Here is a 27,857-nt window from a genome sequence, read left to right on the forward strand (position 1 = left end):
ATCCTAGTGATAACACAGTCTTGCTGTGCTACAGCACTAGCTTTTATTATCATAAATTATGCAGTGAGTTCCTTTATTCTGAATTACTTGGGCAAAATATGTATTCCAATTTTTTATTTTATTTTTTTAATCGACTTTGGCGTCAGGGTTTCACAGCCTAAGGTTGTTTTCTGAATTTAGATGTACTTTTTCAGAACAATCTTGCTATGAAATTCAACCTTAGAATGCCAGGTTTGCATTTTTAGCACTGTCACTGTTTCGAGAGGAATTTGAAACCAGAATAACCAAAGACAACAGAAGCATATTTCAAGCTGCAGTTTTCTCTCCAAATGTTTCACTCTCAAAACACCAGCAAGCACTCAAGTCTATAGTTATATCCATTATTGCTTTTTAATAAGTCCTCTCCGCTATACTTGTCATGCAGCAGCAAATGTCTAAATGTAGCCCTGATTGCCTTGCTGTAAATGAAAGAGTAGCGCAGAACATGTGACATGTAACTCTCATTTATAGACTCATTATAAGCTCTGTAAGTATTTTAGGAGTTGCTCCAGTATTCTGGTCCAGCGGCTGTTTTCAGCATGTTGAATGTGAGCAGCTGGCTCGCGGGAATATAGGAAATGTTTTTTGATAATAGAGGAAGGTTGTAATTCAGAACGGCGTCTGTTTATTTGGGGACAGTTAAGTACAGACTGAGTTTGAAACTGAGCGACGATGATGCTGACTGAACAGATCGATTTAGCCGTGTCAAAAAAGGTGCATGTTAGTAGGCAGGTTTTCACTCCCTGAAGATAAATAGCCTCTGGTGTCTCAGATCTTGTGCCAGAGAGGAAATAACATGCTCTGGCTTGCTTCCTTGCTCCTCATTCCTTTTTCTGAAGTCATTGCCACTGAGAATAATTAAGGCAAATATATGAAGTCAAGATTTTGGAATCCATCTGTCTTCTGCAAAAATGGGTTATGGTCAGCGCTGATGTCAAGACCACCGATTTTCATTCCAAATTCCGAGTGTTTAGTTCCGACCAATTGCCTTGCTTTGTGGTCGATGCTATTCTCCCTCCCCGCATGCATTCAAGCACACTGTCACAACCTCAGACCACTTTCTAACAGAACTAGATACACATGGTGCCGGGGGCTTGTGTTGGACGTGGAGCGCTGCGGCCAGGCTTGGAGTCCACGGATTTGCCCTCAAACGGAGACGCTAGCGATGCAGTCAGCAGCAGCAGCCCATAATGAGTAGGCCATGTATTTACCTAACAACGTATCATGCCTCATTGGCAGGGAAGAGAAGGGAATGCGCCGTTGTCAAATATAGCCTCAACGCTATTTGCCACAAAGTTCAAAGGTCACACTCCTTAGGGTTTTCACTTTGACACTAAACATGAGTTCAAAATTTCCATTTGAGGGTTCGGGGGTGACGTGAAGTCAGAGCAGCGCAGGTTATTAGTTAGAACTGTGTTGTGTTTGTGTCATGTGTGACCTCGAGTGAAGGTAGACATCATACCCCGGCTTCCTCGGAGAACGGTGAAGCGGGAGCCCCTCTGAGAGCAAACACCCCAGAAGAACAGAGGAATCGTTTGACACGGCGCCTCTCTCAACAGTCAGGAATGTTTGAGCTGAAAGGACCGGCGAATACTTTCCTGGATGTTCATTTGTTCAAACAGGGGCTCTAGCGCACAGCTTGGTGAGAGGTGATAAACACGAGAGAGAATGACGGGTGACATTCTTCCGCTTGACTGGTTCTATGTTCGAACGTTGTACAATTCATTCCACAAGCAGCACAGCACACAGAAGATACTGAGTTGGAATCACTCACTGAGTTCAGTGGAGCTGCTGAATTGAGAGTAGAGCAGTTTTCTTTTATGTCTACAAGTGATATTTGATCGGTTCCAGATGTGTGAATATGTGCTAATCAATCAATAACATAATGATTTAGAAAAAAAAAGTAAGTCAGGATCACTCCAAAGTGTTCCTGCACTCTGGGCCCTGCGATCCCCGCTTCGTTCTTCAATCCATGCCTGTCTTGTACAGCTCTTTTGAAACCGTGAACAGACATCAGCACAAATAGACCCCAAGTGGCGCTCAAGCATCAAGCCTTTTTTTTCCCCCACGTGTGAAAAGTGCCCTTTATTCTTCACTGTACAGTTCTTCAGAACAAATATTGTATTTTCAAGACTATAAGCCACTACTTTTTTTCTCGCAGTTTGAACCTTGCGGCTTATACAACGATGCAGCTAATATATGGATTTTTCAATAGGGATGCTCCAATCGATCAGCCACCGATTATGATAGGCTGATCTGGACGTGATCGGTGGTCACTGCCTGTCATTGCCGAGCGCAAAATCTGATCACATGTGACAGCCAGCACTCTGATGAAGCACCGCCTCCTCCTTCCCTCTCTGCAACTTGCCACTCACTTGGCAACAGCATGTCTACTGTGGAGGTTTTTTCAGTCTTTCTTGTAAAGTTTGCATCCTGCAGCACATGCCACAAATTCAATACGATATTTAAAACACCAGCACTTGACGGAGAACATAGTCTTCTGGTGCTAATGGAAGTGAAACTGCACTCACCGATCTGACATTCAGAACGCGAAGCATATTGCCCAAGAAATAATCATGAATTTCACTGAGCCAGATGAGCTGCCCTTCTCAGGTGTCATTTTAAGACGGAATCGACCGAATCCGCTGCTGTTTTGTTTGTGTCAGATGCAGCGTTCTTTGGCCTCCTGAATCTGAAACTTTTGCAAACGTCCAGAGTGGGAACTTTTGTAAAAGAGGTTGAAGACAGCTGCTTCCACTGAGTGCTCTCCCTGTCTCTCGGAGCATCCCTAGTTTTTACAGTCTAAAGAGTGTCATGCTGGCAAAACTATTGAAGTGAGGACGTCATGATACAAGTTCAGAACATTGCTGAGATTGTTTCATGAGTCACTCGATGCTGGACTCTGTTTTCAACACGAGAACTAGATGTAGACAGCACCATTGCACCTGCGGCTTATAGACTTATGTATGAAAAAGATCTCTTTTACATCTTACATTTCGTGGGTGTGGCTAATATTCCGGTGTGCTCTACAGACCGGAAAATACGGTATTTACCTTCTCTTTCTCATCAATCAATTCCTCCCAAAATGGTGTGTGATGTTCTAGTGGCATAAATTCTAAAGCAGATATTTTCTGTCTTGAACACCTGCCGCCTCCAAAATGCTCGTCCTCGTGCCTGACCCTGAACGTGTGTTTGCAGGGAATGGCCTTCTCCTTGGAGGAGCGTCTGCAGCTGGGCATCCACGGTTTGCTTCCTCCCTGCTTCATCAGCCAGGATGTACAGCTGCTTCGGGTGCTCAAGAACTACGACATGAAGAAAGACGATCTGGACAGGTGAAACCTCCACTCCTTCTTCTCAAGTCTCCTCTCTCCGCTGCCTGAAGTTGAAATTCTGATTTCCCAGAGGGCTCCCTGCCTTTGTGAGAGGGTTTGCATCTGGAAGGTCTCAACTCAAGAGGCAGATTAGACATCATCCTTCACAGATCCACATTAATCTACTGAAAGCATTTATTTCCGTCATCCAGACATCTCTCCTTATCCCCCTTCACGTGTTTTCATGACCTCAATTGCAACAGGAAAACATTTAAGTAGTGCTAGCAAGCATTATTGAAAAGCCGCATGCGTGTGAAATTTCCATCTCATCGCTACAACTTCTACCTGTCAACTCGTACATCCATACTCACTTGATCAGTTCACACTCCGAAAGTAAATTGTCTCTTCTGCATTCATTTTTATTGAAGGTGAAAAACCAACAACCATTCGTCGTCAACAGAGAGGTTACCTGGAAGACTCCATATATCCTCTATGATGCTATAAACGCTTGTACCTCCTCATTTATCCAGGTTTTCATTCTGCCCAATTTTGATTTAAGTTGTTTTCAGGAACACATTGCTTAGAATAATGGCTGCCATAGAGACTCAGCTGAGATTTTGCTCATTCTCTCCCGTGTCTGTGGGCGTGTCACTGGCAGTAGTAGTCATTTTGGCACTCTTCGGCAGCCTAAGAGTGCGCACCAAAAAAATGGTCTGGGTCAGGTCAGTTATTTTGCCCTCCTGTTGGTGTTAGCAATGCCCTTGAAAGGGTCACTACCTGATCTGTGTGGAGACGTAGCATAATTTATTTAAAGTAGTGATGTTGTTTAAGGTCATCTTCTCGCAGGTGAACCATGAGTGGTGATGTAGCTCCAACCCTGGAAAAATTAAGCTGATAAGTGTTTAAGAACTCAGTTAAGGTGCACATGTCCTCCTTCACCACCTCCATAAATCTCCTCTTTGGCCTTCCTCTCCACCTCAACATCTTCCTACCAATGTACTGGCTCTCTCTCCTCTGTACATGTCCAAACCATCTCCATCTAGCCTCTCTGACTTTGTCTCCTAAACACCTGACATGTGCTGTCCCTCTGATATACTGCTTCCTGATCCTATCCATCCTGCTCCCTCCCAGAGAGAACCTCAGCATCTTCAACTCTGCTACCTCCAGCTCTGCCTCCTGTCTTTTCCTCACTGCCACTGTTTACAAACCATACAACATTGCTGGCCTGACCACCGTTTTGTACACATCATCCTTGCCGACACCCTTTTGTCACACATCACACCTGACACTTTTCTCCAATTAGTCCATCCTGCCTGCACACGCTTCTTCACCTCTTTGTCACACTGTCCATCGCCCACGAACAGTTGAACCTAAGTACTTAAAATCCCTACCTTCTTTATCTCTGCATCCTGTAACTTCACCTGTCCACTTTGGTCCCTCTCATTCACACACATGTATTCCGTCTTACTGCGGCAAACCGTCATTCCTCTCCTTTCTAAGACACACCTGCACCTCTCTAGCTTATCTTCCACTTGCTCCCTGCTCTCACCACTGATCACAATGTCATCTGCAAACATCATCGTCCAAGGGGCTCCTTGTCTAACCTCATCTGTCAACCTGTCCATCACCATGGCAAACAGGAAGGAGCTCAGAGCCGAGCCTTGGTGCAGTCCCACTACACACAAAAGTAAAATTTGGCACTTTTCATTTGTGACTCCATTGAGAAATAAATGACATCTCAATGTAACATGCCAAACTTACTATATTTGTAATATCAAGGTTTATTTTTTGGATGTGGAATGCGATGGACAGCTATTTTCATGTTCTTCTGTTATCACAGTGAACTCTTACATCATCAGTAAAGCTATTTCCACTCCCACACTTTCTCACTGTCACCACATGTCTTTAGATCATGCTGGGAATGTTCTGCCTTGGCTCCCGTGGATTAATGAGGCAGTTATATTTCTGCAATTTCTCAGGCCTGCTGTGTTTACATTCTGTCAGCTCCTCAGCTCTCCATCCTTCTTTGGTAGTTAGCCTGGGGTACGTGACTCCCACTGACCTCCAAACACTTTATTCTATTTGAACAAGCTATCTGGAGTCCAAGTTATTGGTTGTGCTTTTGAATAGTTCAGTGATTTATAGCACTCAAATAAGGTCAGGCTCCCAAATATTCTGACATCAGTGTTGTACCCTCATGTTTAACTGTGGAAAAACATCTGACGCCAATAAAACGGGATGTAAACTATTAAAAAAAGAGCACATGAAAACCAGTTTGAAACTGTTCTAAAGCCTTCTCCACCTTCTGGTCCCTCCATTTTTCATCTGCAGTTACAGTCCTTCCCAGAAATGTATGTGGAGCAGCTGAGACAATAACACTGCGTTTTGAAAGAAATCAGAGGAGATGCCACATGGTGCTGACACCCTCATGTGATGCATTCCACCAGTTCACTTGGTAAAACTCTATATCAACATGGACTGTCATCGCTGTGCATGGTGCAGCGGCTGTGGAAGACCAGCAGCCCTCTTGTGCTTTTCATCCACGCAACAAGAGGAACCTTGTGCTCGCGGCGTCACGGAAACTTCTCTGATTAGAGATTGCCTTCTCCGGCTAGTTCCACTTAATTTGGGTCATATGTAAACTTTCAGAACTACAATCTGAACAACTGGAGCTTGTGTGGACAATCATAGTCTGATTTTAATGGCATGCCTTTTTCCACTTGTTAAGAGAAGAGAGAGAAACACCTTTAACAAAAGCAAGTTTGTACAGTCCAGAAGAATCATTTCCTATATTTTGCTTTTGGAAGTGGCTGCTCCTTGTTGCTCTTCCCAGTATGGTTTCTTTACCTTTGCTCCGTGATACGTTGTCCTCGCTGCTCCTCGTGCGCCTCACACGCACCTCATTTAACATCTGACTTTCATAAAAGCCTCTGCATTCGAGCAGGTATGAGAACTCAAGATGGGAAAGACTAACACGCCATGTTTTTCCTGACTGTCTTTCCCAGATACGTGTATCTGATGGCGCTCCAAGATCGCAACGAGAAGCTCTTCTATCGTGTGCTGTTGTCCGACATCGAGAGGTTCATGCCAATCATTTACACTCCCACTGTTGGACTCGCCTGCCAGCTCTACAGCACGATATTTAGAAGACCAAGGTAAGCGTGGTGTTAATAGGAGATATGAGACAACATGGTTAGAATAAAGTAAGTGGCCAATACATTTTCAGGTTGCTTTCAAAAAGTAAGTTAAGTCAAATATATAGAAAAATGTGAGCTCCTATTATATTTTGAAAGAAAAGAACATCATGAAGGTAAAGACTGAGCAAGATAATATATTGTACAGTAAAGGATGGTGCGTCCCAGGAGGGGACAGAACAGACTCGATTAAGTTAGGAAAGGCTTAAGAGAGGACAGGAGAGGAAGATGAAGTACAACAAAGTAGAAAACAAAAGTATGGATGGCTGGATCGATGAGAGTCGGACAGAACTGCATTTTTAATTGGGGGCTTTGAAAAGACTAAACTAAGTTTCAGGTATATATTGGCTCTGTCAATACCTTTTTTATTTTTCTGAATTACCATTTGTTTTGATCAATATCAGCCCTGTCATATTGTATGGACAAACAGACTCAGAATTCAAAAGGATGTATGCACCCACTTCATGTGCTTACTACATACTTCAAAAATAAATATTTTTCTGCGCTAATGCAGAGCTGTATGTAAGCTGCCGGCGTTTTATTGTCCGTTCACCAGATGTTTCTCAGTTGCCTTCCATCACCTAGTCCGGTGACCTTGAAAAGTCTTGCTGCACAAGTGGACTTTGGTCTCATCACAAACCACACACTGTTTAGAATCTGTTGTTATCTTGAGGAAGAATTGACCCACTGATATTAGTTTTGTTTCTAGAGGCTTCAGTGTATTGTGATCTGTTTGTCTTAGTTTGAAAAGGTACTTTTATTTTGTCGCTGTTCTCCAATTCCTCCTCCTCCTATATTATTAACTTTCATTGAAGCCTTTATGGATAGTAAACCCTGAAGTTGAAACTGAAGCTGCTGGCACAGCCCCAAATCCACACCTCCACAGCTACACTGCAAAGTGACTTCTGATCGTGTTTTTTGTGCCGAGGTGGTTTAGTCAAGACAGTTAATGTTGGTCTGGTCGACATGTGGTTAGTGTTTTCCAAGCATTCCTCACCTTTTCTGAACATTAAAGCCGGTATTTAAAAGGTTGATGCTCTTCCTTCAATAGAAAGATTTGATGAAAAATATAGTCACTGAAGCTCTGCGAGAGAATGTTTGTGTAATTAGATATTTTATCTCTGCATTTGTTTTTACTCATCGTTTGAGGGAACATGGGCGGAGAGCACAGCTGAACTGGCTCTGATCTGCTCAGACAGATGCACTCACTACTTTATCATTCGTACACCCCCACTTCTGTTTTCTTTCAGACCAAGTCCAAGCCTCCCTTCACTACATAATGTGTTCACAGTAACTATTTAAATGCACGTGGAACCATGTTGTTTTACTTGGCTTCCAATTCCTTCTCTTATCCTGTGTTTTTCATATCAAGAGAATGATGGAGGGAAATCTGTGATTCTCATTGCGAAGTGGAGTAATGGGAATGATGATTAGCCTTTACAAAACTGCTTTGTGTGAGAATATTGTAACATTTATTCATGTATCATAAATCACAATAACATTATATGGTGCGAGGGTCACCAACATGGCGCCCACGGGCACCAGGTAGCCCGCAGACTGACCCACGGGCTATATAATGATAATAATAATTCATTTTCCATGCAATAACCATGGTATTTAAATACCATGTATCACCCATTATATATTGCGATTTCACAAGTGTGTACTGAACCGATGGTAGCCCTTCAGGTCACACGCTGCCTTTGGAGTAGCTTGTGGTTACTACAAGGTTGGTGATATAGTGCATAAGCAAGACATGTCACATGCAGTGGGCACAATGTCAATGGCCAAAACATAAAGACGCCATGAAATAGTTGGACTTGGAAACACCACAAGTCTGATTGGTTATATCAAAAAGGTTCTTATTATTCATCATTTTCAAGGTCAAACACCTTCAAACAAGTGTTTCACTTTGCTTTCTTTATTTTTAGTGCTGCCCACTTTGGGTGCATTAAAATACGTCAACCTAACCACTCTGTTGTCCCAGAACTACATGGAAACTATGCTGAGCACACTTCCTTTGGTTGTGACTGGCAGCTGAAGCACTCTCGCTCAGTCTTGTAGCACAGTCGACCTGATACCAGAGCAGTCACAATTGGGACTGAACCAGGTCAAACCTATATGTAACATTGGATACAACATTTGAGGCATGCATGTTGGCCAGTAGCCTCCAAATCTGTCACCAAGATGAGCAAAGCTACCCTTCTGTTGGATTTATTAGGTGCAAAATGTCATGTTTTTTTAAGTTCTAATTCATTGGATTTCCTTAATAAACAGACCACTTTTTCTCCACTAACACATGTGCATATTTAACTTTTTTGGGCATGATTTACACACAGTTGTTCCCTTGTGCAATGGGTCATATGTCAAGCCCTTCTGAAAGCTACTGAGAAATAGAGCTATTGAGGCGTTTCTGTCAAATGGCTACGTTCTGTGCAGTGGACAAACATTGTCATTGCACGTTTTTCAGTGATACTGGGTTGTTACTGTATGTGTATGTCATTTATTATGGAAATAATGGAAACAAAATGTCAGAAATGATGAGCTCGTAATAATGCTGTATTTTTTTTTAATATAAAAACACGGCCTTATGTAACAGGGCTTTAAAAATGAGCTGTCGAATGAACCCTGGTTGCAAACCTTTCATCAAACACTGGAGGATTGGCGAGTGTTAGTCATTCACTGATGAACATCAGCCTGGTTAAAAGGCCAGTTAAAGCCTGTTTGTGCTGAAACATGTGGACCAAGTCTCCATGAAGCCGAACACCAGGGGCTGAGTTCCACCAGCTTGGCTCCAAACCGTTCGTCTTTCACATGATCTTAGAGGATAAGCTCATATCTCACATTCCTGTTTAATGTGTGGAAAGTGTCCAGTATTGTTTGTTTCTGCTGGAATCAAACGCCGTGTGTGTGCATGTGTGTGCGGACTTGAGTGTGGATGTGCGTCATTAGGAGTGTGTGGACCACCACAGCGGCAGATTAGGCCTCTAATCACCGGCTCCCAGGTATAAAGAGAGCGACTGTGTGAAGGCTGCAGCCTCTCCTTGTCTTGCCTGACTTTCCTACTTAATCTAGCGCCTGAAGACTAAACACGGCGACATGGGGCTCCGAGGCAGGGGTCAAAGGTCAAGCGCTATTAAGCGTTAAAACACGTCTGATTCACTGATCTTACACGGGGCGGCGGGGAGGAAGGAGGGAGGTTGAAAGAAACACATTCACAACATGGGGAGATTAGCGGACATGCTTACTTTTATTGGTTTGTACACTGCAAAGCGGACGCGGTGATTACAGGATAAGGTTAGTCTGTCTTCATCAGACAAAGTTGGGTTTTGTTTGCGCCTTAAATGCGGGTTGTGTGCGCCGCTTGACAGCTCAAAGTATTCCCTTGTGATAAATGATAATGTTTTGTAACGAAAAGTGACCCCGAGTGTCGCATGGAGGCAATTACGCTGGCTCATTCCAGTGGCTGGCGATGGAGGTTCTAAATAAACTCTTAATACATGCTTTTAAAGCACGTCTGACATGAGCCAATTCATCTTGCGGATGGAGACTGATGATCGCCAGGAGCACATGAGCTAGTTCCTGGTTCAAAGGTTGTGAGTCTGCGCTCCTACAACTGTCTGTCAGAAGTCGTAACTCGATATTTGGCAGTTTCTTTTGAGTCATTTCTGAATGGGTCACTGAAACAGGGCTGCAATTTCTGATCCCTTTGAGTGGAGTACGCTTTGATCTTTGCTACACATCATCTCCATGTTCCAGTTGCTATTATGTAAGCTCCCGAGAATCTAAATAAAAAGCCCAAATCCGCACTACTACAATGAAAATTACTTGCGACTTAAACTTAAACACTTTGCTGATACACTGCTGTTTATAAATTACTTTCAAGTTAACAAGTTTTATTTTTCTAGTGACAAAATAATTGAGATTTTCTTTCATTACAAGCAACTCTGCCAAGAAGGTGATGTTTTTATTGGTGTCTCTCAAATTACTAAAAACAAATTTGATTTATTTTGTCAATAAATGTTGATCTTTGGAACAGGAAACAATTGATAATATTGAAATTTTGAAAGAATTGTAATGGCTTATAGCAGCTGGTGCTGCTACACCCTCTTCAGAACTAACAAAAACCTGACTTTATAAATCCCAGCATCCAGTTGAATGACAGAGATGACTGAACATGACATGATGGTAGATAAGACTAAAAACTCCGGTGTGCAGCAAAGTCGTCAATTTGTCCTTCAATGACTATCAATGCTCCAAAAAAACCCTGATCATTCTGTGACAGAAATGAATATCACAAGACGGATTAGATATTATTTCCAACAACTATATTGCTCAGATCAAACCTCCTTAAATAGTCACCATGAGTTCAGGCAAATCCTGGAAAAACATTTAGCATGAATTGCTCCATTATGTTAGCATCCCCAGCATTCCTGTTGTGGTGACCAGGCTATGATTATTCTGAATTATGTTCAGTTGTGACACACAAAACAAACAATTTATGCTGATGAATGTTTTCTACAGCCGGTGGTGATGCACTGCTCTTACCTAACAAAGAAGAAAAGTTGGTTCTCCTTGCTCCGTCATGTGCTGTTGACCCTCACTATCTTTCCTATTTAATAGCTTTGGTTTGGCAGGTGTGACATTTTACACTTTCTGAGCTGAAAAATGAAGATGCTGATAAGATAAGACACTCCTTTAATGGTCTCACATGACATCACCCGAGTTATTTTGAGCGTCTTAACGGAGTTGATTTAATGAGAGACACCAGCAGAAGCGTCCTCAGACACGTGTTGGGTGCAGGGGTGTTTCGAGTGCAGATTACAGGCTTTTGTGCCGGGATCACACCCTGGCCAGGCCCACACACAGAGGCACACTGACTGTGTGAGAGATTCACTCGGCATCCAGCACAAACACAAAGCACTTCCACTCTCTCACTTACGCTAGCCAACTCATTTAATGCCAACACTCCTTCCTTGATACTGTAGAGGATGAGAATGCTCTGAAGAGAACCTCATTCAGGGTGAATTCCATGGAGGACCTTGCAAAACCTCATGACAGAGGTTTCCGTCTCGAAGCCAGCACAAGCAAAGAAACCTTTTCCACCGTTTCCCCGCAGTATGAGAAATGTATGACTTAATCCCCTGCATAAAACCACTGCAGTGTTTCCTAAGTAAACAAGATGATTAAACTAAATGTATGTTTAACATTACGCTCCACTCAGCTAAGGCGACCTGGTGGATTTGGCTGAGTCCCGCCGCACCAGACAGCGCTGCAAAAGTGCCATAACTTTCCGTGACATACAAGAGTTCAACATGCCTGGGAGGGTTTTTGGATTCGTCTTTTTACGGGAAAACTGTAGTTGCTTTTCCATTGTGTCTCGATGAGAGACCTGTGAAATCATTGCAGACATTCATTTAAGTTTATGGTTTTGACCACAGCACCTGGCAGTTTCTGTCACCTCAGAGCAGGAGTGGAGTTCACGTCCTGCTGTTCTCTGCTGACCTCCTTAACTGGGCACATTGAGTTTGTAGTTGACCACTGAGTTAGCCATCAGGTCTGATGCAGAATGCTTCCACTTCTTCCTCTTCTTCTTCTTTCATTTCCAGTCAAGTGTGGTAAAACAGCCAGTCAGCCTCCTCAGCCTTTACTTACTGCCTTACAGTCTTTACCTCACTAGTCGCACCTCTTCATCTCCTCCTTTATCACATCCATGAACCTCAATAGTTTACCTCCTTTTCTTCTTTTGCCCAAAACTTTCATGTCTGAGATTCTTTGACCAACATCTTCCTTGTCTCTCTTTTCCATGTGTCCATTTGCCTTTCCTGACTTTGACTCCAAACTTTTCAGTCATCCCTCTTATGTCCTACTTCCTAATCCTAATGAAAACCTTTGTTTTTTGTGTCAGAGCTTCTGTCTGAGAATCATACTCCACTGCAGGTCTCACAACTGTCCTTTTAAGCTTCCCTTTCACTTTGTCACTCTTGTGTCACAGATCACCTCTTCCTGTTCCACCTGCACTGTCCTCTTGGCCATTGCTCTCTGTCCATCACTTTGTTTGACAAGCACTACAGCAGACCTGGACAAAGCGTGGACAGGGGGCCATATGTGGCCCAATGGCTGTATATTTGTGGCCTGTTTGATGTCAGACTAAAACTATAACTAATATGTCCTATTTTTTCCTGCCTTTTTTTTTGTTCTTTCTCTTTTAGTCACCACTACCACTTCAGCAGTAAACACAGCATGTTGTTATTTTAAGAGTAAAATTTTCCTCTTTTCATTGGCCATTTTGCATTTTTCTAGTTCCCCAAAATACACTGAAGGAATACTGAAAATATATTTTGAAATAAATTGCCTTTTTATTTTGAACGTCCATAGTTTCATAGCATTTTTTTAAACATCCTTAGTTAAATTTCATCACCTATGGTTTGTTTTGTCCTTGTTACTTAAATATATATTTAGGATATTCTTCCATCATGTTCCGTAGGAAATTTAATTGCCCACCTCTGAACTACAGCAATTTAAAGAAGCTTTAACTGTTACATTTTTACTCCAAACACTTCAGGTCAGACAAACAGATAACATGAATTGATAAATAGAAGAGGTGACAATAATTGAGAAGAGAACAATAGAAAGTAAAACAAGATGACAGCCTAGAAGATGACAATCATCTGAGCAACACACTGATAGTTGTCTCATTAAACATACTGTATCGCAGTGAAAGCATTCGATACGTAAACAATCTCTCTTGGTGAGGAGATAGTAGCTGGGCTAATGTGACTGGGACACTTTACTACGGTAACCACGTCTTTTCCTGACACTTTTGGTGACGTTGAACTCAACCTTTTTACTAGAGAAGGAACATCTTTAGCTTGACTGAATTAGTTGACTAAAATGAGCGTAATATAAAAACGCTACCTGCTGTGCAAGAAGCTGCAGTGTTGTTGTTCACTGTCTGCTTCAGAGTTTGATTAATAATGTTAAAAAATAAGAAGCTGCAAGGGATTGGTGGATGGTTTGAACAACCAGCAATGACGGATGCATCAAAGTCTGAGTGTCCGTCAAGCCTACAAGAGCCTCAATTGATGGGAGAACTTTAAAGATATGTACAAGTACAAAATTGTAGAATAATATTAAATGTTGAAGGAGACATATATGATCAAGTGGCATCATGAAAATTATTTTTATTTGCTGTACTGCTTACAAATGGTAAAACAACTATAAGCAAAATAGGAAACAGTAATATGAGGCAACAAATGAGAATGGAGTCTTTTAACAAGTTATTCTCCAAGTTAGACTTGTAATGAATAGTTTTTATAAAGTATGATATGATTCTTAGTTTGTTCCCCAAAACTATTTTACCTGATCACTTTGCATCGGTGCGTTCAAAGGGCCACATATGGCTCCCACACTGCTGAGGTGTGCTATAGAGGAATCGTGGACTGTTGTCTCTCCTGAATTAGCACCGATCCCAGCGCTTATCTGATGTGGCAAACATTTGCATGTGGACATGATCCAGGGACTGCAATGCTGCATCCAGCCTGCAGCCACTTTATTCTACAGCCCTGCGTGATTTCAGGAAGGCAAAAAGCAGCAGCAAAAGAATGAATTAATGGGTTGAGCCCTCATTTTGGTATTTGTCTGGGGATTCCGTCCATCTCTCCAGGCTGTTTTAGTCATCGTCATTATTCGCGCACACACCAGGAACATTGATCGGATTTGTCAGACATACACAGATCTCAAACCCCGGCTATAATCATTTTCCATGACACACCAGTAGTCTGGGAACAATGCAGGCCTAACAAACAAGTAATTTGGAAACAGTAAGCTGGAGACACAGCTGGATATCAGCTGTTTGCAACTCAGCAGCACTCTTGCCTGAGCTCCAGGTTCTTCTGTAGCCATGACGTGTTTTCCTGACTTGATTATTGAATAAATGCCATGATGTTGGAGGTGTTGATGGCGACCTTAACACATTTGCTGTTGACCTTTTTGCAAAGACACTCTTTCATCCATCCCTTTAATAAAGTCCTCTTGGTACGACTTCACAGAGGAACACAGCTGCTAAGCGATGTTCCGTCTTGCCGCTATGTGAAACTGTCTCCTCTCATTAAAAGCTATGCACATCACTGATCTTTCCTCATCCCACACTGGAAAAATCCAACTGTTTCGAGCTCACATTCAGACAAGAGGAAAACCCGAAGGTGACTGGTAGAAATCCATTCAACACATGTCTTCTCATCGTTCAATAATGTGATTTTATCAAAGCAAAAGACATTGATGCTCCTGAGCACATAAGGATGCTCAATTACCCTAATAGTGGCAGGGATTCTGGAATATTAGAATTACCTCAGCTGCTGACAGAAATCTCTTTTTTTTTTTTTTTTTTAAGCATTGGGCCGGTTTAAACCTTTCTGTTCTTATGTGCTTGGCTTGTTCTGATGCTGTATTTTACTGCTGCTCCAGATCACTATCAGAAAAGTGAGATTTCAAACTTCACATTACATCTGTATCGTACCTCTCAAGTTTGAGATGTTCGCTTTGGTGCCAAAGCAGATGTTTCTTAGAACTGGATTCCGATACACACTTACTGCAGTGTTTGATGTCGCTGTTCCACATCAACACAGTCTCACTCCCCGGAAGTCACATGTAGGCCTCTGGGCTGTAGTCACATTGTGACTAGGCTCCTAGTGTTGTCCACATTGAGTCCATCCACATGTGACCTGTGTGTGTATTTTTAATGTCAAAAATACAGTAGGTTTCCTTCTAAATATGTGGACTGAATGTTTTATGTTGGGTAGATCTTGGTCTGGTTGCAGCTGTAGAACTCCTTTGCTAGCATTGCTGCCATCTTGTTTTTACTGAAATGGGTCTAATGTTGGTTTCTCTCCACAAGATGTTGCGGGAGGTGTCCGTCAATGTGGCTGATGCTCAAGTCTGAAAAACAATGAAAAATGATGGCCCTAAAGGGCAAACACAGTTTTGTGTGAGGACCCAGGATATAAAAAAGTTAAATGTAAATAAAGTCCTGACATCCAAGAACCTGTACCGCCTTACGGCAATTACAGAGGTGTGATGTCAGCCTTTAATAATGAATTCTACAATATGAATTTTGATCCTTGTCTGAAGTCTGGACTCTAGTCCAAGTCCAAACCTGTACATCAGTCCGGACCTAGCTGGCAGCAGTATTGGTGATGCAGACCTGTTTGACAGAACGGATTTTCCACAATTTTAGCGATTGATGGATTGAGTACACGTTTGACAATAAACCCTCATGAAGTGTAAATATTTATATGTATATGGGAATTGTTATATTCCCATATACATATTGTTGTTGGTGTTTTCAAAATGTTTCCATTTGTTTTTATTTTTTTGACCTCCCTACGTTGGGTTTCATCTATTGTTTCTCACCAAATTAATGTGTATTTATCAACAAGAAAAACTTCAGTATATATATGTATATGCCCGAGACGCTTCTAAGTTTAAGTTCGTCGTCATCCAGAAATACTGCCGCAACTAACCCTCCATGCTCTACTCCAGTATAAACCCTATGTGAGGATGGTATGGGTTCAGAGTTCAGCTTCTCTCCCTGCTGTAGCCCATGACTTGCTCACTCTAAAGTTTGCCAGTGAGGCACCACTGGTCTGTCATTTCTAATCGAATGTATTGTCAGTAGTGACAGATAAAGGATTGATAGAGTTGAGAGTAGAATGCACAAATACGTACATTCCAGATCTGGCACATTGCCTTGTTGCCTCGCTGCATGGAAAAGTTATTGAATGAGTTCATTTTTCTTCTGAGTGAGTGGAAACTTCAAAACCTCATTTCCCCCATTTGCAGTGAAGCACTGCACTTATTGTATCCTAATAACTAGTTATCCTGTTGTTGAATGTGAATATCTGGACCATTACGTCTTCAGTTTCTTCTTTGTCATGAATTATGTTGAGGATTTATTACAAAGCTTCACTCAGAAACTTAGTGTTGTATTATGTTATGGTCAACATTTAATTAGTTGTATTTGAGACCTCTGACTCAGACCTCCAGTATTTCATAAAGGTCAATTCTCTGGGTGACTAGAAAAGACACTTTCATGCAAATTCATGCATTTTCCCTATACATCCCAGCTTCATTACACAACAATCATTCGCCACCCACCGAATAAACTCCTGAAAACAGTTGGTTAGGGGGCAAAGCTTGAGTACTGTGACATTCGAACCCAGTCTCACTAAAAAAACGTGCAATAACGACGTTTGTCCACTTCAAGAAAACGTAATGGTTTGACGAATTTGCCTCAAAAAACGTATCACAGGTATATTTAATTTCTCAATGGCTTTCTAAATGACTTTATTGGCTTTTGATCGCATTTCTAGCGACAAATATATCCGCGATTATAATATTAAGTGCTCCTTTTATGTAAATAACGCTTATTTTCTTTCGTTTGGACCGAGTTTGTTTTGCGATTCCCTGTTAAATCGTAGTATTGTGACGTTTACCCTGCTGGCCATAAATACGCTCCAAATTGCAGAGTTTTTAAATAACTTTATTGGCTTTTGATCGCATTTCTAGCAACAAATATATCCTACATTCTAATATTATGTGCTCGTTTTATGTAAATGATGCTTAGTTTCTTTCGTTTGGACTGAGATTGTTTTGTGATTCCCCATTAAAATGGATTATATCGACATTCACAGGCCATGATGCCGTCGAACGTTTGGGGTGAACTACTTTTTTACATCTTTGCTAGACCACATAAATGAAAGCTTCCTCACAGGAACCAAAAATACTCACAAACCAAGAGTGGCCCACGCGACCAAATAAATCCACTCGAAAGCGCAGGAACAAACACATTGAAATAGCGATGGCTGGGTACTGAGTGCGGAGATGTGCTTCTTTAGTGATGCGTTTAGGGCTGCTTCACTCCTTCAGAAGGCCTCATATTAGTTAGATCACCTATGGCAAGAACAAAGACCAAAACAGGAAGTACACAAGAACATTAATGTCAAGTAATGGAACAAGTCGTGACAGGGATTTGACAAGGCAGAAAGTTACGGCTCGAAAAGACGCGCCTGGTGACTCACACTCTCAATCTATTCCACTCACTCAGTTGTGCGGTTTGGATTGTAAGGCTTTGCTTTAGTGGTAAGAGAGTTCACTTTTCTCAGAGCTAGTTTTTATTTTAGTTCATTTTCAGGTGAAACTGAAGAACAAAGAAGCAAATAGTAATTTAGATATATCCTACTGCTGAGTTGACCAAAAGAAGAATGTATTTATTTAGTAGGAACCTAAGTTTGACTTGCTGAGTTCATCACCTTGATGTTTTGTTCATAAAACAAAAAGTATATTTGCTTGAGATTTCAACAAGTGTCAGTATGCTGCAATATTTTTTGAATATCCAACCAGACATGGACGAGAATTGGATATGTCTAATGATGTCTCCGTGTGTTACGATGGGCATCATCTGATCCCCTCGTACACCAGACGTACGCAAAAATAATCCCACATTATCTGTAAATGTCTTTACCAGTATTGTGGTCCATGAATGGTCCTGCAAGTAGTGGTTTAGAATGTATTGTGCTTTTTTATTATTTATAATGCACATTTCATTTGGAACACATTGTTCCTCAGGTTTTTTGACAGTCTGGTGCAGCTTGTTTCAGGTTAACCTATGTGTGTTGGATCAAAAATCCCACCAGTCAAAGGGCAACTGGCCGTTTTCCTTCTCATAATCCATATCCATCCTACTTTTCTGTATTCACAGGAAACATTTTGACTCTTCTGTTTGTGAAAACAGAGGGTTTTAGATACAAACCTCAGTGAGTAAGTGGAGAAAATGAGTAGCATTGTGTACTTTCACACCACTTACAGAGATCTCAATGTTTTTTTCTGAGGAACAGGAAACTATTTGAACCAGAGAAAGTGCGTGGGATTTGGATGTGTAGCCCGGCATCCATCAGTGTTGCAAAACCAAAAAGAAACATTTGTAAATAAGGCACAAGAATCTGCTTCGCTCGCTTCAGTTTAGAATCCACTCCCCCAGCGTGTCCCAAAAACTGCCGATATGCTTGAAATGGCAAATGTATGGAAAACTTAATCGTGGAAGGCTGAAAGTCCTTTAATAAGCAGTTGGGTTCATCAGGTCTGATTCCTTTAGCAGGGCTTTAGTGCTGGAACGCAACCCTTCTTGCTGATTTTACACTCCAGGGTTATGCAAGAGAGTGAAGCTGGATGTCAGAGAGTGGTAGGCGAAAATCATTGTAACGGAGCCTCTCACTGTCTGGCTGCTGTTTTCGTCATCTGTAGGCTGGCGGGTGATAAAGAGGCTCTGTCTCCACGTGTTCATCCTCAGCGTGCCACCAGAAGTAATGAGAAGAAACTGTTTCCGTCACGGCTGAGGAGTCTTTTCGCTTCCTCTCAGCTGCAGATGATTTCAGGTGGGCTGCAGGGGAATGGAGCAAGCGTGGGTTCCTGGTTTCTGAATGTTCTGGCCCGGATCTCGGTGTTTTTGCGGGTTGATTAGTGATGTTGGTGGTGATGGAAGTCTCAAAGTGCCATGGAGTGTGGGAAGAGAAAGAGACAGGGCTATTGTCTGTGCCTGAAGGGAGTGAACGGAAAAGAAAAACGCCACGCTGGAAAGAGAATTCCTGCCACTCACATCTCATTCTCAAGTGACGGAGACTTGGTTGGACAGAACCATCCTATTGGTAATTTCGAACTCAAATCCGCAATATTTAGCTGTTTTTGTTCATGACCTTTCCCTGCATTTCTGCAGCCCTTTATGAATAAAAGTTTCTCCTGTGATCATTTTTTCCATTCCATTTTCCATTTTTTTCGTCTGGTCGCAGTTTGCATCAGCCCAGACTGCGGTGTGAATATTGATTGGCACCGACGGGCCTTCGACCCGCCAACATTGAAACTGCAAATTAAGTGTTCTGGATGCTTGACACGAACTGACTTGGGTGACCGTGACCAGGATCGAGCAGAACCCAACTCAGTCCTGCTAGAGACTGCCTGACAGAAGCTGCATCACACATTATCTATGTGAAATGATAACATTTGGATTTATCTCAAGATACTCCAAATAACTTAAAAAATAGTGGACACTGATCCTCAGGTATCATCCAAGTCAAGGAGGTGCAAAGTATTGCTCCATTTCCTCCTCATATTCCGGGGTGTATGTCTTGGGTACCCATTTAAGAGCATTTCCAAAACCCATCCTGACCTGGACCTTCAAGCATTTGGGGTGACAGAAGTCTCGTCTTCCAGTGGAGCTACGTGTGAGTGTCGTATAAATATTAATGTGTGAATACATACCAAAACTTTCAGCCTCTAGTGAGGCACTTTGAAACTATCACACATGATAGTTTACACAGAGCACTACCCACCCGCCCACGTGTCCTGCCACTCATCACAGCAGGAAGTTTTAGCTTCTCAAACACAGTGATGGCTGTTCAACATATCTTGTTAAAACAACAGAAATTATATATTTTTTCAGTAATTATTTTGATGCTGCTCCTCATTTTTTGGAGGATCAGGTGGCTTTTAACTATGGGAGCATGTGAACTAGTCCTTGAAGCCTGTTGTTGGAAACGCATTGTGCACACATTCATCATCAGCGCACATTCAGAGGGGTTTTTGTTCATTACTAGCCACAACCTTTGCAGCAACCAATGACTCTGGTGCAGATGGCGTTGTTGAAACACTGGATGAAAGGATCCTGCAGTCACTGAGGACACAAGGTAGACCTTGGAGAAAGGGGACCCAATACGACACTACCCAAGACGAACCGTCGACTTAATAATCATACATAACACTATAGAATTCTCTACTGCCGAGCTAAAGTAAACGCCATGAAGCGCCTAAAAACATAGTCGTCTTTCAAACAGTCTTTAAGATCTTCAATCTTTTGTTTCACTCTCCATCCTCCTCTACTGTTCTGTTTGAGTTGAGCGGTGAGATCATCTTGATGTGGGTTATTGTTCTATTCTTATAAATCAGTGGTCAGTGGACAACAGTGACTCAAGTCAATTCCTGTATCCCACCAGCTGCTGTGGCGAAGCCTTCCAGTATGTTAATACTGGACATTGTACTTCTATTTTAATGTGTTTTGAAATCGCTTTGTGTAAGTCCTGGAGGGGAGTGTGTTTCTCTTTCTGTCTCTGAACAAATGTATCTTGGAAGCCCGTGTCTCAAGCGTCTCTCACGCTCGAATGGGAGACTCCATTTAATAAACCACTTTGTTTTTGTGAGCATTAGCTTGACATTCTGTAGCGGTCGGTGACATGTGAGCTCATCCTAGAGGGGGTACGGTTACGATAATCCCACCGTCTGAGACACTCTCCATCACCCAGCTTGCGTAACCTTTCATCTTGCATGAGCATTCAGGTACAGTATGTGGTCCGTGTGGGTGGAGTGAGTTAATGAAAAGTAAATCAGATTAACATGCTCACCAGCTGGTGCATGACAGCTCGCAGATCAGAAACTTGATATCTGTCTAAAACTTCACATAAGACTTGAGTTTAACAGGCTGTGTGCTCCTAAAGGATACATCACAGGGTGATAGTGTGAAATCATTCTCCAATCTAAGGAGAGATTTTCATGTCATTTGTTCTCACAATGAATAATAACAATTAAATAAGACTATAGTTTTGCTTCCTCAGTGTTTTTTCTGTACTTGAGTACATTTTGCCGCTTTTCTGAACCTGCAACAAGTCAGAAATATTGACTCTTATTTTCCTTACCCCCAGGCTCAAGCATTTTCCTTCCAACTTCCTTCATGTTTTACCCCAGTGAAAATAACTATCAACATGTCTTTGAGCTTGTTTTTAGCTGGTGACCTTTGCCTGCTCCCCACTTCCTCACACCCTCGGCTTCATTTCCACTTGCATCTGGGTTTGCTATTTCCAAGCCCTGTAGAGTTATCGTCTGCTGTCCAGAAAAGCCAGAGTTGAATTGGTGCTATGGGTAATCTCCTCATAAATTATTTGGTGACCTCTCCATAGGAGTGAGCGTGACCTTGACCACTGTTTCACGGTGTGTCCCCACTAATTTGTGTCCCCTTCCTCAGTGAAGATTAAGGTCATGGGGTGGGAGTGTGGGACGGTGACGGGTGGTGTTTTGTATTGACACGGGTCAACGACCAAAGGCCACCTTCCTCATGGGGTTTCCAGTGTGTTTTGGGGTCACGGTGTGGAGAGAAGCTTGTCCTCAAGCCAACCCCCGCCGCTCCTTCACGCTCTCTGGGGTTTGTTGTGTGTTAGGCTTAGCATCACTGCTCCAGATTCAAGCTGACTGCCTTACTATTATGTCTGTAAAGTAGTGACAACAAGCTTTGGCTATGGTTGATAGCGCTTTACTTTTAATCGACAGATTAGCGACCCAAAACCCTCCTCACTTGGAGAGGCATCTTTGCATGAATCTGACCTATTATTGAATATGTCACCTTAATATGTGTGATTTTTGTGCTTCATCTATTATCATGACAATGAGGGAAGCCTCCTGGCTTGTTGACTGAATTTTTAGATGAGATGAGACACGAGTTCATGAGAAGAGACACACATATAACTTTGAAAATTACATTTTTTTAGTGCAAATCTACTATACTAGTAGGTGAGATTTGATTACAGTTGAGAAAAAAATAGCAGCCTTTAAAGTGTCTCCAACACGCCTCTGGAACAATGCATAAATACGTAGTATGAAATGATCATGTACTGCCCACAATGGTGGTTCTGCTGAATTACAACACAAGTGTAAGTCTTGTTTTTGAGTCAAGTGAATCAAATTGAGTGTGACAATTGGTAAACAAGCCTTTGTAATGTCACTGGAAGTAGATCCTGTTGGCGCATTGGAATGCATGTACCAAACCTCCTCTGCTTTGGTATCAGGAGAAATGCCGAGCCATTGCATGACAGCTGGATGTTCTAATGGTTATAGTGAGCATGTTAGCCAGTTGTTCTCACCAAAAGATGAAGAGCGTCATAGGAAATGGTTAAAGCAATTAAACACCTGTCAAGCAACGACACCAACACTATCCAAAACAGCAGAGAGAAGCTATCAAAACAGTGGTGAGGAGGCATCAATATCAGCCGGTATAAGACTGAGTAACTCCACAGTTTACCCAAACGCAAAAAAGTCGTGAACCTGCTCTTTTTCCACAAAAATGTTGACAAATTTGTCACTCTCCGCTGATGTTGCTGCTTCTTCCACCACCTCTGCACCACAGCGCACCAGCGTTTGGTACTGTACCTCCAGTGACATCACAAGATCGCGGAAGTTTGACCCACGAATGAGAACCTTGTCAGAATCACAATGTAAATTAAGGTCGTAAATGGACACGAAATTCTATTGTTTTTTTGTTTTTTATACACAGAATGAAAACCCAGTACTTCTTCTTCCTAATTGTGATTTGGTCAATGTTGGTGTCACTGACACTGTAAATATTTATGTCAGGCACTGACTTGGCTTCCAAAAACAGTAGTTTCTAATCATGATCCCCATTTGATGTCACACTTGGCTGTGTATTCCATTTCTTTAGGTCAAAGAATTGAAGCAGTAAAACCCTGGTTAGCTCCAACTCTTTCATTGGACTTCAATAAACCTCCGATAAGGTTTTATAAATAAAGCACTTTTAACATTTAGGTTCACATAGATGACGAGTCACTGCTGGTCTTCTTGTCTGCTTTGATCCGGTCCACACAGCTGTTTTGCTCAAGCCATTTTGCAGGGTCAGCGTTTGAGTCCCACAGCTGCTTTGTCTCCAGATTCTTAGTAATGCTTTCTCTGGCAGTGGCAAACGTCCTCCTGACTTCTAGTAAACACTCACAGTGGGTCGCCACTTAACCCTGATATTGAAAACTCCTGGAGCTCTGGGAGTTGTTAAGGTTGATGTTTTCACACTACTGTCTCTCCAGTCCACTTCATGTTGTGATGTTTTCTGCACTTGAGAGGTCGGGAAAAAAAAATCGGGCCAGATAAAATACAGTATTGGTGATCTACTGCACTATTTTGTGTTTGTAACAGATCAACTCAAACAGTCCGTATCACTACTTCATTTTTCATATTTTCAATTATTTCCTCTAGAATTATATTAAAAACTGAATTGAAATCTGAAGTTATATTTTTTAGTCATAAGCCACGTCACATTGATATTGAACCTCTTTTAACTTAACAATCCCAACGTGTGTTTTACACCATGATACATGTACATCATGATAATGATCATATTGGCACATGGGCGACGTGCTGCCCACTGTACTACAAAAATGGGTCTGCAGGGGAGGAAAACAACTTTAGCTGGACCGCACACACTGAAGTGATCTCTTTATCCCAAGATAGTCCGACAGCAGAGGACATTGATTCCAGGGTGCTGAGGGAAAGGAAAAGTGGGGGATGGAAGCAGGCGAGATGAATGGAAGTTCTGGCCTTAAGGGTCCAAACCAAACTCTGTGCCGAGGCCCAGGGCTCTGGGCTCAACATGGACCCATCAGTATTTAATAAACGTTCGCCCAGAAGAAAGAAGCAGCAGCTTTACTTTAAACTGAGGTCAAGCTTTGAAGCTGTTTTCTCTGTGAATCAAAAGAAGCCGTTTCAAAAGTGACCTTCATCATTTTTGCACACGTTCCTATTCTTTAGTAAACAACCATGGTCCATCAGGCAAAAGCTACTGCTCTTAATGGTATCTGCATTTGTGTTCTTCAGGGGTCTGTTTATCACCATTCATGACCGAGGCCACATCGCCTCCATTCTGCAGAACTGGCCAGAGAAGGACATCCGGGTAAGTCATTTACTCCAATTCTGTTTTGTTTCGAGTCTGTCCTCTGTTGTACTACTCCATCCCTCAAGTGTTTTTTTTTTTTTGCATGTCCTTGATATGCCATTGTTTGTGTGTTTGCTTTGATGCGTTTAATTCATTTGATTTGTAATTGTTTTCAGCCTTTAAATTACCATTTTCTTGCCCATCAATATTTTAGCAGTATAAATAAAAATAAAATGTAGGAGAAGTCACAGGAGGTTTCTATCACACCTTCTATCACATAGTCTTTTGCAACTTCTTTGGACCTTGCTCTCCCACTGTCTTATTTAGTTCAGATTTTCACGTTTCATGGTGTGCTCTGGAGCACCAGGAGACCAGAGTTAAGGTTAAGTCTAAGTTTTAAGGCTGGATTTTTAAACTATAATTAGTCATATGTGAGCAAAAAATGAGAAGTATGTACATGCAAACAGGGGTCTGTTGACACAATACACCCCCTACTCCTACGCCGTCATGAATTGATGGCTGTGAAGTGGACTTTCGCCTCCCAGTGTCAGTCTGCCTACTGTGTTCTGTGTTGATGTATTGTCAATAGAAGCTAATGTCCCCACTCGTGGATTGGCCAACATGTTGGGGTGAGGGTTAAAGCCATATGGTAGTGCTCCATAAGTCTTCCAGTCATACTTGCAATTGAATGTCACTTAGGATATATTCTGTAGCACCTCGTGATCATCACCTTGACTTTAAGTAATGTTCAGACTGCAATCTGAAGTGACTGAAATCTATATACATATATTTTTACTCCTATGCGACTGAGACCCCTTTATTTTTTCAAATGCAACCCAGGCCACTTGGATATGCGGTCCAAGATCCGATACATATCTGATCTTTTGACGTGTGACTTCAGGCCAGGTCGCATTTATCCGACCTATACGGTATATATATATATATATATAGATAGATAGATAGATAGATATATCAAACAATCACAAACCTGCATTAAAACGTACATAGAAGTTTTTGGAACAGGGAAATGAACCGTGAGTCTACACCCACATGTTGTGCCATTGCCCTACAAGACATCATAAACAAAAACGTGGCTGTTTTCCCTCTTAACATTTTCCTTTAAACAAATTTGTTGTGCATGTGCTGGCTCTGGTTGCAAAGCAACTTGAAAATCACCAGATATGCTTAAACGCTAGCGTCCTCGTTTAGGTAATGTGAATGACCTCGCAAAAAAAAAAAATAAGAAGAAGAATAATATATATATATATATATATATATATATATATATATATAAACATCTTTAGCATTAGTTTCCTTAGCATCAAGCCCTGCAGTTGGAACGTAGCCTTAGTGCCACATTTGAGTCAACTAACATCACAAAAGATGCTACAGTATATACACTATGTGGCATCATAACTAACTTAACAATGAGAGCTTATGATTGTCACCCACACATGCCCTTATCCTACCCCTAGTCATTTGCTTTTGACATCAGGAAATGCCGCAGGAGGGAAGCATATTAATTCGATTTAAACATCTAATGTGCTAACACCAAAAATAGTCAAAAATGTCTAGTTTGACTACCGTTATTAAGTGCCACTGGAGTGAGAATGTGTTTGCAAAGAACCAGTTTGAGTGAGATTTCTGTGCCTGAATTGTGTAAATATTCCTGCATACTAAGGTGACAACAAAAAATAGAATTCTGAATTAGTGCCCAATGTGAATAGTAAAAAGTCTCTTCCCGTAGCTTAGACTAAACTACAGCAGACTCTGACTTAAATATGTGACCAAAGGCAAAGTTGCGCATGTGTTTTCTGAAGGTTCATTTGACTGTCATCCGCAGCGATTTCAATGGTTATCAACACTGCGCGACCGGCCAAGTCTGGAAATATTTCTTTAATTTTCCAGCAACTATGTGCAAGTCATAATGGAGTCATGTTTAAAATGACGAAACCCCAGACATTCCTGGCATGTCAACTGTACCTGCAGCCACCTGCTCACAGCTGTCAACAGCTGGACAATTACCTCAGCGCTGACATGCCTGGTGGTCTTATCTTCCACTTCCCTCTCATGCACCACTCTTTTTTAAACCATGTATTCCTCATCAGCATCTTTACCAATGCAGCGTTTACATTTAACTTCATCGCTGTTGACCAGAAAACACCCAGATTGTTCCTATAGGCCTCTACGTCACGCTGGAAGTCGAATCAAACCTGTTTTGAATCAATCAACCCATCACCGACAGTTTGTTTCATTCAGTGGAATCCAGCCGGAGGAAGCATTTATGACTTAGAGAGAACAGTGAGTGGAAACCCAGCAGTCGGAAGGCTTGGCTTTCACAGAGGAAACAAACATGTTCCTGGTTAGCAGGTGTCGTTTGAGTTAATGAGACACAGAGGCGTGTGGGCTGTGGTGCTGCTCTGCACCGAAAATTGCAATGATTGATTTAAAAAAAAATCTCCTTATGCTTTCAGTACCTTTGTTTCATCAGTTTCCGAACCCATAGAAGCAAAAACATACTCTAAATTGCCCTGCCATAGAATGGAGACCTCTCACCTCTGCCTCTCACCCTGTGTTGCTGGGATCAGATTCACCCATCTACATCTGCGAAGGGAATTGTCAGCCACTCTCTTGCCGGGGTCCTTTGAATTCCCCTGGGAAAAGCTCCATGACGGCAAGCACAAGATAGTGATTTCCTGGAGTTTGTGAGGACCCTTTTAGAAACGGATTAAATTTAACAGATTAAAAAGAGATCTGAAAATAAATCCTAAATAGATAGTGACTGATGAAATGACCTGAGTGGACTGAGCGACCGATGTGATCTGTGTCGCTCGCCAGGCGGTGTGTGTGACTGATGGAGAGAGGATCCTGGGTCTGGGAGACCTGGGCTGCAATGGCATGGGGATTCCAGTGGGCAAGCTGGCCCTGTACACCGCCTGTGGAGGGATGCCACCTCAGCAGTGCCTCCCTGTCACTCTTGATGTGGGCACGGATAATGAGGTAAGTCCTGCTACTTTGGTTTTTCCTGGACTGAAGCCCCGATGATCCAAAACTGCACCTCAGGGCGAGGGGAGAAACCATGGCCATGGGTCAGAAATCAGACGGGTATAAAGGCAACCCTCACCATTCACATGCAGGAAACACCCTTTGCATAAGTGAGCTACAGTAAGCGTCTCCACTGACGCCTGCCAGCTGGGAAAGCACCTCCGCTCTGTGCCAGTCACCTACACAGTCTGCTGTTGTTGACCACCTTTAGTCGGTGCAGTGTGCAGCTCTGCAAGACGATCCCAGCAGTGGGAAGGGCAGCACGTGTGTGTGTCTGTAACTCTAAACGCCCCAAGAATAGCCTGTTTGCACTGCTGCATATAAACTCTGTGTAATGGCTCCATGTCATGTTGGCCATGGGCGTGGCAGCATCTGAAGCTACTGCGCTCCACGCGGCTGAACTTGGCCTGGCAGAAGGGTGGACTCTGTTTTCACCACTCCTCACATGACCCAGCTGCTGCTGAAGTTAAGCACAGCCGGAGATGTCCCCTGAACCTGGGCATACTCTGTACAGCA

The 27,857-nt window shown here is 42.3% G+C and overlaps 1 protein-coding gene across 1 annotated transcript in view; it reads left to right on the forward strand.

Moving 5' to 3' along the window:
• The window catches only part of me1 (malic enzyme 1, NADP(+)-dependent, cytosolic), a 70,717-nt gene that overhangs the window by 27,720 nt on the left and 15,140 nt on the right, over positions 1 to 27,857 (forward strand). Inside the window, exons 2-5 of the mRNA XM_053881383.1 lie at positions 3,238 to 3,371; positions 6,356 to 6,505; positions 24,239 to 24,314; positions 27,135 to 27,296. Coding sequence (XP_053737358.1) covers positions 3,238 to 3,371; positions 6,356 to 6,505; positions 24,239 to 24,314; positions 27,135 to 27,296 — 522 coding nt within the window. The remainder of the gene's footprint in view (positions 1 to 3,237; positions 3,372 to 6,355; positions 6,506 to 24,238; positions 24,315 to 27,134; positions 27,297 to 27,857) is intronic.

Source organism: Synchiropus splendidus, chromosome 12, assembly GCF_027744825.2.
Source record: "Synchiropus splendidus isolate RoL2022-P1 chromosome 12, RoL_Sspl_1.0, whole genome shotgun sequence".
In the NCBI taxonomy this organism is placed as follows: domain Eukaryota; kingdom Metazoa; phylum Chordata; class Actinopteri; order Syngnathiformes; family Callionymidae; genus Synchiropus; species Synchiropus splendidus.